Here is a 12,037-nt window from a genome sequence, read left to right as displayed (position 1 = left end):
ACATAGTCAAACCTGATTGACTAAAGATTGACAACACAAAACACTGTTTACGAGTTCTGAGAACTGGACTGTGTGCATACAGTTAGGCAATGCTATAGTTAATAGAAGCTAAAATTTTGATATAACCATATCTTCCCATTTATCTGGAATTTGTAGACCATGTTGATATATAAACTGTTTTGCTTAAAGTAATTCAAGGAATCAACCATGTGGTAGATTCCTTCTGGAAGTGTTATTAATATTATCAACAATACACAGAATTTCATTCGCTTAATACTACATCTGCAAAATGACCACACTTGTAAAGAAAACTTTGGTATGTGTTCTTAATTTTGTAGGTTTTTCACTTTTATCATCATCAAATTCCTAACATCTACCATCAGAAGGTGTATACAATATTATGATAGTACTATATGAAAAAAAGTTTCCTTTAGGCTACCTGTCAAGACTGATCTGGATCTACCTGGATCTTGATCTTCCTTTGGCTCATTTTTCTTCTGTCCTGGCAGAGAAAATTTATCTTGCCAACCTTTCTGTAATAAAGCATTTATTACAGAAAAGGTAACTATAAAATAACCCATCCCCAATATGTCCTTGGTTATCCCATGCTCTCTTGAAATCTATTTATTCTTATGCTACCTGTTTTGGTATTCATTTGTAACATTAATGAATACTGAATTTCTCTTTATAACTGTTTTATAACCAGTTGTACTTATTGTTTTGAAATTGCACATTTCTAGGAATATGAACAACAGTCTACAATAGAGGCTAAAGCTGTTAAAGATCTTGACCGGTTTGAAATGATTCTTCAAGCATATCAGTATGAAAAAGTTCAAGGCAAGCCATACTCTCTTCAGGAGTTCTTCGATAGTACTAAAGGTATGTTAAAAGATTAAATTATTGATATTGTTGATACTATGTAGATAACAGATGATTTTCATTGTCCAATTTCTTATCTAATCTTTGGTCTACAACAACAGACAACTAAAAAACTATCCTGCTGGCCTTGAAAAACATGCAGCAAGCTAAAAGTTTGCTTCCTTTATTTGTTTTGTTTCCAATTCAAAAGAATATTTATGCTAATTGGACTTGTATGCAGACCTTGAAAATCACATTGCATATCTTACCACTGTTACATATCAATCAGTATACAAGCAAGTTGTTCTTTCACTTCAATAGAAGATTAAAATAAAAATATAATTTCTTGTCAAGTGTAATTTGCTTTCTAACCAAGCAGAAAAAACTTGTTACCCCTTTTTGGTCATAAAAATTACTGAAGGGGTGAAAACTAGATAACTTTGGGGGAAAGCTCCACATGACCTGTAAGGAATGTGGAGCCCTAACTAAGACTTCTGACACAGTGTTTATTCTTCACCTTCTGTGGTGTATCCCACTCCTGAATACCGAACATGAGGAGAGCTAGAATTTCAGACTTAGCTGACTAAATTGTATTCTGTATTAGCTTAAACCACAAATGAAAATGATGGTATAACATGATGAAATGTCATGTCATAAGATGTTAGTCTGTCATATTATTCTGGTTGGGGCATTTCCCAATTCCTCTTGTTTCCATCAGTGAACCAGTGCTCAACAAAATCAGCTACTTTAACAACTTCATCAGCAGAAGTGAAGATAAATACTATCAGTAATAAAAAGTATCAAGAAAGTTTATCTACCATGCTGACATAATCGGTATTTTTGATTATATAATTGTTTTCTTCTCCTAAAAACAACGAGACCCTTGTAAATAATTATAAGATATTTTTAGGTGCTAAGGATCAGGAAAGAAGAGAGTAGGTTTATTTAGCACAGAACATTACTGCAACATAAAATCTCCAAGGACTCATGAGAAGGTACTCCATACCACATAACCCACCATTTGCACTACTTAATGCTTCATCTACATAATATCTTGTCGCTATCCACCATCTGCTGCCCACCTATAGTATTTTTGTTAATTCCTTGTATTCTCTGCCAATTTGCTTGTATGCAGGATGAAAATTTTGAGTTTTCTGGGGGAAGAACTCCATATTAGATCAGCTAACATTCCTTCAATTGAAAAAGCCCATCTAAAGATTCCTCCCATCTTGACGAGAATCAAACTCAGCTCTTTTCTGATCATAGAGCTGAATGCCTCATGTCAATGTTTAGTGGAATAAACACACATCTGTAGATAACAAATACTAAGTAAATATTATGACCTTTTTTTCTTGACCACTAGTATTAATAAATTAAAGACTTAATTCGGTATGTTAGTCAAGTAAATAATTGTTTAATATCCGACATGTTTCACTGACTAATATCTGGCAGCATTTTCAGGGATACACTGGTAAGCAATGGAAAGTAACAAAAACTAGGAAACTAACCGACAATTCTAAAAATTATATAAAGTTATCACTGTGCGTGATACAGTACACATGTTGCAAGTACAACGTTTTATTTGTTGAGATATTTGTTGTAATTTTCATGAAAGTTCATTTCTTTTTGATTAAATGATCTAATTAGAGTTTTCCATATATCCGGTAGGATTAGGCCTTGATTCTTATTTAAGTTACCTGTTGAACGGGTGACTGTAGCAGCTTCTTTGAATGTTCTGGAATGGTAGTTCTCTTCTATGTAGGGCATATGACTCATATCCCATTCAATATTATGGTTGCTAAAGGCAAAGTGGGAAGAAAGTCCTGATATATCTTGTTTGTTATTCCTTACATAGCCTATGTGTTCCTTCTTTCTTGTTTCAAAACTTCTAGATGTCTGTCTGATGTAATTGATGCCGCATGAACAGGGTATGCTGTAAACTCCAGAGTATTTGTAGAAAGGATGGCTATCTTTCGGGGATCTTATAAACTTTTCAATGGTCTCCATAGGTTTGAAGGCTACTCTTATATTATATGATTTTAGAAGAAGAGCTAATTTTTTGGATATGGCACTAACAAATGGAATTGTTATAGAGCTGATGTATTGGGTTTCATCTCGTTGTCTTTGTGGTATGTCATTGAAGAGAATCTTGTTGATGAGTCTTGTAGGGTAGCCATTTAGGGATAGATCTCTGGATATGAAAATTACAACAAATATCTCAACAAATAAAACATTGTACTTGCGACACGCATATTGTATCATGCACAGTGATAACTTAACTTTCTATAATTTTTAGAATTGTCGGTTAGTTTCCTAGTTTTTGTTACTTTCCATTGCTTACCAGTGTATCCCTGAAAATGCTGACAGATATTAGTCAGTGAAACATGTCGGATATTAAACAATTATTTACTTGACTAATATACTGAATTAAGTCTTTAATTTACTAAGTAAATATGTTTAGTTAATCAATTATTAAACCAATATTTCATCCCAAGAAATACACTGAGCACACTGGCAAGAAAGCAAACATATTCTGAATTCATAGTGGGATCCTGCAGTTCTGACTGGCACTCCCTATCAGTGCAAGGATGAAAACTTATTTGAAGGGCTCCCAGATTTTTGGTAAAGTGAGGCAGCCAAATTTGCTAAGATTTGGCATATGTTATAATGCTGAAGCAAATTCTAAGAATAGTCTATAGGATTTATGTCTGCTTCTATATAAGTTCTATATAAGTCCCCCCCCCCCCCACTGAATCTGGTGATTCATGGCATGGTTTGCTATTTCAGAATAGCTATAGTGCAAGTAATGGACAATTCTAGTTCCTGGATATGGTTCCTGTGTTCTTCCATGTGGATATTTGCTGTTCTTCCTGTTTGCCCAAAGTAGGATAATTTTCAGAAGCAAGAGATGCAGCACACCCCCAGGATGGTCTGGATTAGGACCCAAAATATGCAAGCTAAAATGAATATTATGTTTCTTAAATGCATCTGGATTTCTCTTAAAAGAAACAGTTGCTTTATTCTTTAGCAGAAACTGTTCCTTATCTTGGAAACCACTTTTCCTTTACAAAATTTCTGAAATAAACAGTTATTCAGTTTAGTCAGGGAATTTTGCAGACTTGTACGGATTTATGTCATACCTCTACATAAAGTAGAGCTAATATTAACATGGCCAATTTTACATCAGATATAATATCACTTTCCTGCATAATGCAATCCATATAGATAATGTATAACAGCGCAGATAATGTGCACACTTGTCACATACCCCTGATTTAACATCAAACCATCTTCCTGTAATTCCTTCAATTCTAAGCTCAAATAGAAACATGTTTATTGAAATTACATATTACTCGATATAATGCCCCATTTATCCCATATTACTATAGCTTTTTAAAGAGCTTTCCACTTGGCACCTTGTGATTTGCCTTTCCCATCTATGAGGGTGGTCTGAAAAGTTCTCAGCCTTGACAATAGATGGCAACACTATCAGCAAGATTTTTTTTTTCTAAGTTGGTACATCTGTCATAAGCATCCATGTGAAATTGCAAGTAATTCTATCAAGTAGTTTTTTTTATACAGCCGTTGGAAGCCAAAGTGTTGTCTGTATCCCTTGAAATAGATAAAATTGAGTATCTTGCAGTTATAAAATTCTTTGTAAAAGGTTTAACACCAAAAAAATTTCATTTGGAGTTCATAAAACTTTAGGGGCACTCTTCTCCTTTGTTTTTGACAATTAAGAAATGGGCTGCTGAGTTTAACCCAGTGTTAGTAAGGTGAGGTGTCACAGACCCCAAAGATTTTAAATTGACTATAACTTTTTAACAATGCGTAGCAGTGAGTCAATCCCATAACCCACTACTCGACTCCATAGACGACAGGCTGTTTTGCACAAGCAACTTTAGTGTGCAGAGGTGTAAAGTGTGCTGGGGGTCCACCAGTCCCACCTTACTAAAAGTGTAACTATATTTACTTCTGAAACATAAGTTGTTTTCATGTATATTCTAATAAAATATTATCGTTACTGCTGTGTCTTCTATATTTTTACATACCAACTATAAGCAAATATGTTTTCTTAAATATTTAGTGGATATTTTGAGAATAATATCTTTTTTTTTACCAGATGAGTTACGAGCATGAAAAAACACAGGTTGCGTCAACTTATAGATGAATGCTTTGACATACCAGAAGCCATTTAGCAGAGATCATGATAGTGAGATTGATTTAGAATTAGTCAGTAATCATGAGTCTGATACAGAACAAGACTGTGAGGAAGACTCCACAGAGAATCCAGTAATATTGATTAAAAAGATATGATTTCTATAATACACTACATTATTTGGGTGGGTCTGTGGGATCCCACATTACCACTTTTGTTACATTTTCCCACCTCACCAATGCCTGGTTAAACATGGCCGTACCAGCCTTGAAGATGATCCATGTGAAGGACGTCCAAAAAGTGTAACAACACCAGAAATCATTGATCAAGTGTACGTTATGGTATTGGATGACCGGCAAATCAAAGTGCGTGAAATTGCTGAGACTATAGGCATTTCAAAAGAACATGTAGGATATATTTTGGATGAAGAATTGCAAATGAAAAGTTTGTCCAAGATGAGTGCAGCACTTGCTCACAGCAGATCAAAAACGCACTCGCATGAAAATCTCTGAACAGTGCTTGGAGCATTTTAACAAAAATAACTGATTTTTGTTCATCGATTTATTACTATGGATGAGACTTGGATTCACCATTACATGAATCCAAACAGCAGTCAAAACAGTGGACAGAAGCCAGTTGTTCAGCGCCAAAGAAGACAAAGTCTGTTCCATCAGCAAGAAAGGTCATGATATTGTTGTTTTGGGATGCTAAAGGCATTTTGTTTATTAATAATCTTAAAAGGGTAAAACAATAACCGGGGAATATTATTTTGATCTTTTAACCAGACTAGTCCAAAAAAAATTTGTGAGAAAAGAACAGAAGGAAAAAATCATCTTTCATCAGGACAGTGCACCTGCCCACAAAGGTGTTTTGGCAATGGGAAAATTAAGGAATCTGCACTATGAATTGTTGGAACATCCACCCTATTCGCCAGATTTGACTCCCTCTGACTTCTATCTCATCCCAAAACAAAAACTCTTCCTCGCTGGTCAGCGTTTTTCTTTGAATCAAGAGTGATTGCAGCTGTAGATGGGTATTTTGCAGATCTTACTGAGAACAACTACAGAGACAGGATAATAGCACTGGAGTATTGCTGGAATAAATGTATTAGTCTTAAGGGAAATTATGTTGAAAAATAAAAATAATTTTGAAATTGTAAATTCGTTTTTTCATTGTTAGACCAAGAACTTTTCAGACAACCCTCATAGAAGACTTAAATACAAATCCTCTGTAATTCTCACATTTAGCTTTATTCCATTTTTATAGATGGGTACTATGTGAAAGCTCTTTTCCAATCATCCAGAATTTAACCCTCTGACCAGGCTTTCTGAATTATGCAGTGTGGCCACTGTGAAACTTCTATACCTCCATTTTTGAGCATTTCTATTCGGATTTCTTCTGCTCTGGCTGCATTTCCACATTTCATGTTTTTGATGGCTTTTTCTACTTGTATTCCTGACCACATTCATGTTGAGTGTTTTCTACCACCATACTGACACTGCTTGTTTCATTTAGCTTTCAAAGTGATTTTTCCAGATATCTTGAATATCTTTATCTTCAGTTTTGATGTCACTTTTATAATCTCTGATTCCTTTTACAGTACTCTTTCCTCCATTTCCAAGCTTATTCATTAACCTACAGAATATTATGCCACTCTCCAGATATTTATTCTCTGTGTTCATACCAAAGTCTCCATAACTTTTGTTTAGCTAGTTTTACGTGATGCACTTTTTTTACTTTTTTTTTTTTTCCATTTTTCCAGACACTTTCGACATGCTTTTTTCTTTTCCTTGACTACCTCTTTAACTTCCTGAGTCCACCGTGGAGTTCTCATTATTCTGTTGATACAGACAACCTGACCACATGATACTCTGGCTATATTCATGAATGGTTTCTTCAGTGTTTGCCACCGAATCTCCAAGGTTGGTTGTATTCAGCCTCTTTCCTCTTCTCTTAAATTTCCTTTGGTGTATTTGTGTCTGTGTCTGTAAACCTCTGAAAGCTGCTCAACTTTTATTTGTTTTAAAATTCTTTTGGACATTCTTCTTTTCAATATGAAATTCAGTTTTATCCTGTTCAAATCTAAATAGTGATCACTTCCTATTTAAAATACTCTGTACACCCTTGTATCATAAACCATTGAGAAATTTGCCATCAACAATCACATAGTCAATGAGACTTCTTATTTCTTGCATCTTCTCTCTGTATGAATTTGTGCACCTTTCTATTTTGGATCATGGTGCTAGTAATAACTTGTTCATGTCCTGAATGGAAATCCAGCCAGCACTTTCCATTTTTACTAGCTTTGCTCTTTTTTACAAATTTTCTCAGAAAATTTCTATATGTTTGGTAATCATTTCCTACTCTGTTGTTTAGATCTCCATCAAGGACCAACTTTTCCTTTTTCATTGTGTCAGCTGCCTTCTCTAATGCCTGTGGGACCATAAGCACAAATAAGTCTCATTGTCCAGTTCTCCATTCTGATATTTGATCACATCAGTCTACATGATGTTACTTTTATTCAAGAAGATTATCCTTGTATTTAATGTTAATTACTATATCTACTCATCTATTCCTTGAAAAGCATCAATATTTTGAACAGCCTTCAGAAATGAGATCTAGACTCACACATACAAGTCTTCTACCAAAAAAAAAAAAAAAAAAAAAAAAAAAAAAAAAAAAAAAAGCTTGAAAAGAAGAACCAGCCCTTATTCTGAATGACCAACTCTGAAGAAAACATTGACACACCCAGTGACGCACTAGGCGAAGTTATCTGCAAGGATCAGAAAAATAATGTTATCCAAAATTAATACACTGGTCTCCAAAACCTGAGGACAAACATTATTTCTGAAGATTACAACCGCATATTCAGATGAATCAGCTTGCGGCAATCTGTATAACTGTGATTTCTAGTAGAAAGCAAGTGCATTTTCAATCTTCGAATTGTGTGCAAATTCGTCACGTGGTAGCACTCAATGGAATAAAGGGCTATGCCAGGAATAAAGCACATTGTGTTTGAAGGAGACTCTTTTTGTGAAGGAATAAAGTTGCAAACTTGAATGTTTCGTAATGTCTCAAAGACATCATCTAGATGACTTCATGCAGGGCAGGATTATTAGAAAGCTTGAAGAAGGCTGCAGAATTAGTGACATTGCCAGAGAGTTTGGAATCTCACATAGCATTGTATCCAGGCTCTAGGTAGCATTTCAAACTAGTAGAATGTGTTCCATACATTTGCTGAGAGGTCATCCTCGCTCTAATCACAGAGCATGAAGACAGATTTTTGGTTATAACATCAAAACACAACATGGCAGGTCAGCTTGCAAGTCGGCTCCATCCCAGCACAGGTATATGCAGATATCTTGACAAACAATGGTAAGACATCTGTGACAAGTAGGCCTATATGTTGGAAGGCCTGTAGTCTGAATCCCTTCATCCACAGCTCATTGTAGAGCATGTTTTCAGTGGTGTTGTATCCATAAAAATTGGACATGACACCAATGTAAACCGGGCTAATGCACTCTTTACAGATGAGAATCGTTTTTGATCTGGTGTGAAAGTGCTACTGCTTACCATTGCAAGAATGTTCTTGAAAGGGATAAATATGGTGGTGCTCAGGTTTTGGTGTGGGGAGGCATTATGCTTAATGGATACACTGACCTACAAGTGCTGGAAAAAGGGACTATAACTGGTGAACGATATTGCAATTTTCTGTGGTGTCGTAGGCAAAGAATTCATTTTTGTGGATGATAATGCCACACGATATCGTTCACAAGCAGTGGGGATACTTCTGGAGACCAAGGATATTAATTGAATCAAGTGGCCAACACACACTCCCGAGATCTCAACACACACAGAGAACATGTTTGGGACACAATAGGGAGATGCGTTTCTGCTCCAAATTTCCCTCCAGTAAACGAGTCTTATCCTTGCTCTGAAGGAGGAGTGTGCCAGTTTGCTCCAAAATCTCCCAAATCACTTGGTGCATGATTCAACATGGCAGGTCACGTGAGAGCTGCATCGCAGTTCGAGATGGATATATTCCATAGTGAAATGTCTGTCCCCATAGTTTTCTGAAAGCATTGTGCATTAATTCCTTAACAACGTTCTTAGGAAATTTGTAACTTTTGCCAAAAATGTACTGCAATTTAATTTCTATGAAATTCATAACACATTTTTTGTGTAATATAATTTATTAATATGCTTGCAATAATTTATGGCTACATTTGACTATAGTCACAAAAAATTTTTTTCATCTATAGGTATATGTAGTTTGTCATTAGCTTTTGGACACCAGTGTATAACCCATAAAATTTATCAGATTGACTGAACTTGTGTTAATAAAAACTTAAATTTAAAAAACATAAAATTCAGTCTCAAAAATATACTCATTTGAAATTACAGACATTGGCATTTGTAAATACCTTTTACATGCTATGGCCAAGTGTATAAATGATAATATATTTTATTAAATCTTCATATTCCTGGTTTACTGAGTGGTTAGTATATCCACTGTCCAACCATGGTGCCAGTTAAAATTCCGCTGTGGGCATTGATGTTTGCGACTGATTGTCTCTAAGTAAATATGAATTTCATCTCCCGGTGTGAGATCACTTTCCCCCACTAATATATTAGAGGCTTGAAGTAGTGAAAAAGTTTGGGTGTTTGGTTTATGGAGCTCAGCTTCTGGATTATGTAAAAAAATAAATAAAAATATGAAAATATATAAAATTGATAAAACCACAACAACAAAACAAATCCATAGTTCATCCACAGTACTAAAAGTTTACCTTTGCAGATGGGAGTCACATAAAAGGGCTCTCAAGAGGTGTAAGGATGGCGTGACATTTCTACATGTTTAAGTTTTTACTATTACTGGACTTTCATAAAAATCTAAATATTTTTATATAAATATAAATCTAAATTTCATAAAATTGTGTGTGTACAAGAGTGCAGTTGATGCTTTCTGTTTTCCTTCAAGGTACTTTCATAGTTTTGTCTTTATTTTCATATAGAATTTGTATACTCATCAGTTTCCTTGTTATGGAAACAAGTTAAATTAGTAAAGATGGTGATATGCTTGAGGACAGGTGTGAGAGTAACAAGATTTCAGTCCATCCTGTAGTTATTAAAAATTACCATTAATTAAATTACAGAATTTCTTATGTCAAGAGTTTTTGAAGCAATATTTTTATTAGCTAAGTGCAAATTATGATTACAGTTCCTCTAACTAGTAGAAAGTGAAAATGTCCTTGTTTTAGGATAAATTAAAAGAAGTTTTCTAGCTGGTGACTCCTCTCTCTCTCTCTTTCTCTCTATGTGTGTGTGTGTGAGTGAATGCACATATACACTACATGTATGTAATATAAAACACTGTTTATTCTTCAGTATAGAAGACTTTCTCTCGGGTATTCTTTTACAGAAAGGCTGTTTACTAATACTTGTATGAAAATATGTACGTTTATGTAATTTTTTTTTTTTTTTAATCTTTGCTCCCTAAACATGCAATACCATGTTTTATTTCAGGCAAGTTTAATCTCCTTCAAGTCAAAGAATGGGTTGAAGAATTAAATGCACTGAGGGCTGCAGCTGATGGTGGTAGTGGAGATCAAAAGACAGATAACGTCATCGGCTCTGAATCTTAATGTATTTTGTTTGCTTTAAAATGAAAATAAATTATATGCAGCCATTTATTTCATACATCATGCATTGTTCTCTTACCAGGTATAACTTTCAGATATTTTGAAATTTGGATGATAGAGTTGAAGATTTGCAGCAAGAAGTGGGCAGCTCCAATTTTATGAACTTTTGGAAATTAAATAAGAACTATTCCAAAAAAAAAATATATATATATATATTTAAAAAAAACAAACAAACAGTAATTTGAGCTATAACATCCCTGAGAGCCATACTGCTGTTGTTCAATACTGGCATTCTGGAGAGTCTACTACCACACATACAATAAACAATGGCACGTAAATAGAACATCTGGAATTTTAATACAACGTTTTTTATTTTTAATTATCTAATACAATTAACCAGTGCTTCTCAGTTTTCTTAATATCTTCAGTATTTTATTATTGTTTCTTCTACCTACAAAGATACCTGATGAAGACCATAATAAGCCGAAACTAGTTGTATCATTAAAGTTTTCTAACTTATTCTCGGTTTGTTAGTCATTAAATATATATATATTTTTTAAATGTATCACAGTAACCGAGTCAATGCTCATGAATATATATATATATACACACACACACACACTAGGGGGGGCTCTGACGCCCCCAAGTTCCGCACTGGCAGGCCGGTTCTCTTTGAATTATGACTCGAATTTTGAAGACTCAAAAGTGTTCCCCCCTCCCCGTGCCCATCCCTCGAGTTCCGGACTGGTAGGTTGGTTCTCCTTGAATTCTGATGACTCGAATATTGAAAATTCGAGGGGGATTTCCATCCTTCTGGTGTAAAGTGATCACAATAAGCGGCATCTACTGTATTTCTACATATTATAGAAATCTACATAATGCTCATTTGTTATATCGAAAAGCTACCAACTCAGATATAAGAACATTGAAATTCAGGGCAAACTTCATAACCCATATAATTGAAGATAAAATACCCAAGACAAACAACAATAAATCTACAAATCCTGAAAATTTCCATTACCTGGAGGCCATACCACTGACTGAAAAAAAAATCATGATCAACTAAACCTTGTCTTGTTTGTACGACTGAAAAATGTTAGCTAGAAATGAGATATTTTTGTCCAGTTTGTGAAGAAAAAACCACCTTATGTGGGGAAGAATGTTTCAAGAAATGTCATACATAAAAATATTTTATATACCTTGTTTTTTTCTACTAGAAAACATTTAGTTGAAAATATGAATGTTTTTTTTCTGAATAAATCCATCTTATTTACAACTTGTTTCATTTCTCGCCACCATCAAGGCTTTGAATGGGCTTGCCACAGATGCCCAATATATAGTTAGCACATATTTGCTACAAGAATGATCATAGTTGGCA

The 12,037-nt window shown here is 34.6% G+C and overlaps 1 protein-coding gene across 2 annotated transcripts in view; it reads left to right on the top strand.

Moving 5' to 3' along the window:
* Nucleotides 1-10,717, top strand: part of LOC150107409 (5'-deoxynucleotidase HDDC2) — a 74,634-nt gene extending 63,917 nt beyond the window's left edge. Inside the window, exons 5-6 of one of the 2 annotated variants that reach the window (XM_090391279.1) lie at nucleotides 741-879; nucleotides 10,544-10,717. In XM_090391279.1, the coding sequence (XP_090247405.1) occupies nucleotides 741-879; nucleotides 10,544-10,662 (258 nt within the window). In that variant the 3' untranslated portion in view covers nucleotides 10,663-10,717. Of the gene's footprint in view, nucleotides 1-740; nucleotides 880-4,981; nucleotides 6,178-10,543 lie in introns of those variants that run through there. The other variant, XM_090391280.1, reaches the window with a different exon arrangement.
* Nucleotides 10,718-12,037: the final 1,320 nt, after the last annotated feature.

Source organism: Typopeltis vanoorti, chromosome 4 (genome assembly GCF_054136105.1).
Source record: "Typopeltis vanoorti isolate ZY-2024b chromosome 4, IOZ_Tvanoo_1.0, whole genome shotgun sequence".
Lineage (NCBI taxonomy): Eukaryota > Metazoa > Arthropoda > Arachnida > Uropygi > Thelyphonidae > Typopeltis > Typopeltis vanoorti.
This window is presented reverse-complemented; position numbering and strand designations above follow the sequence as displayed.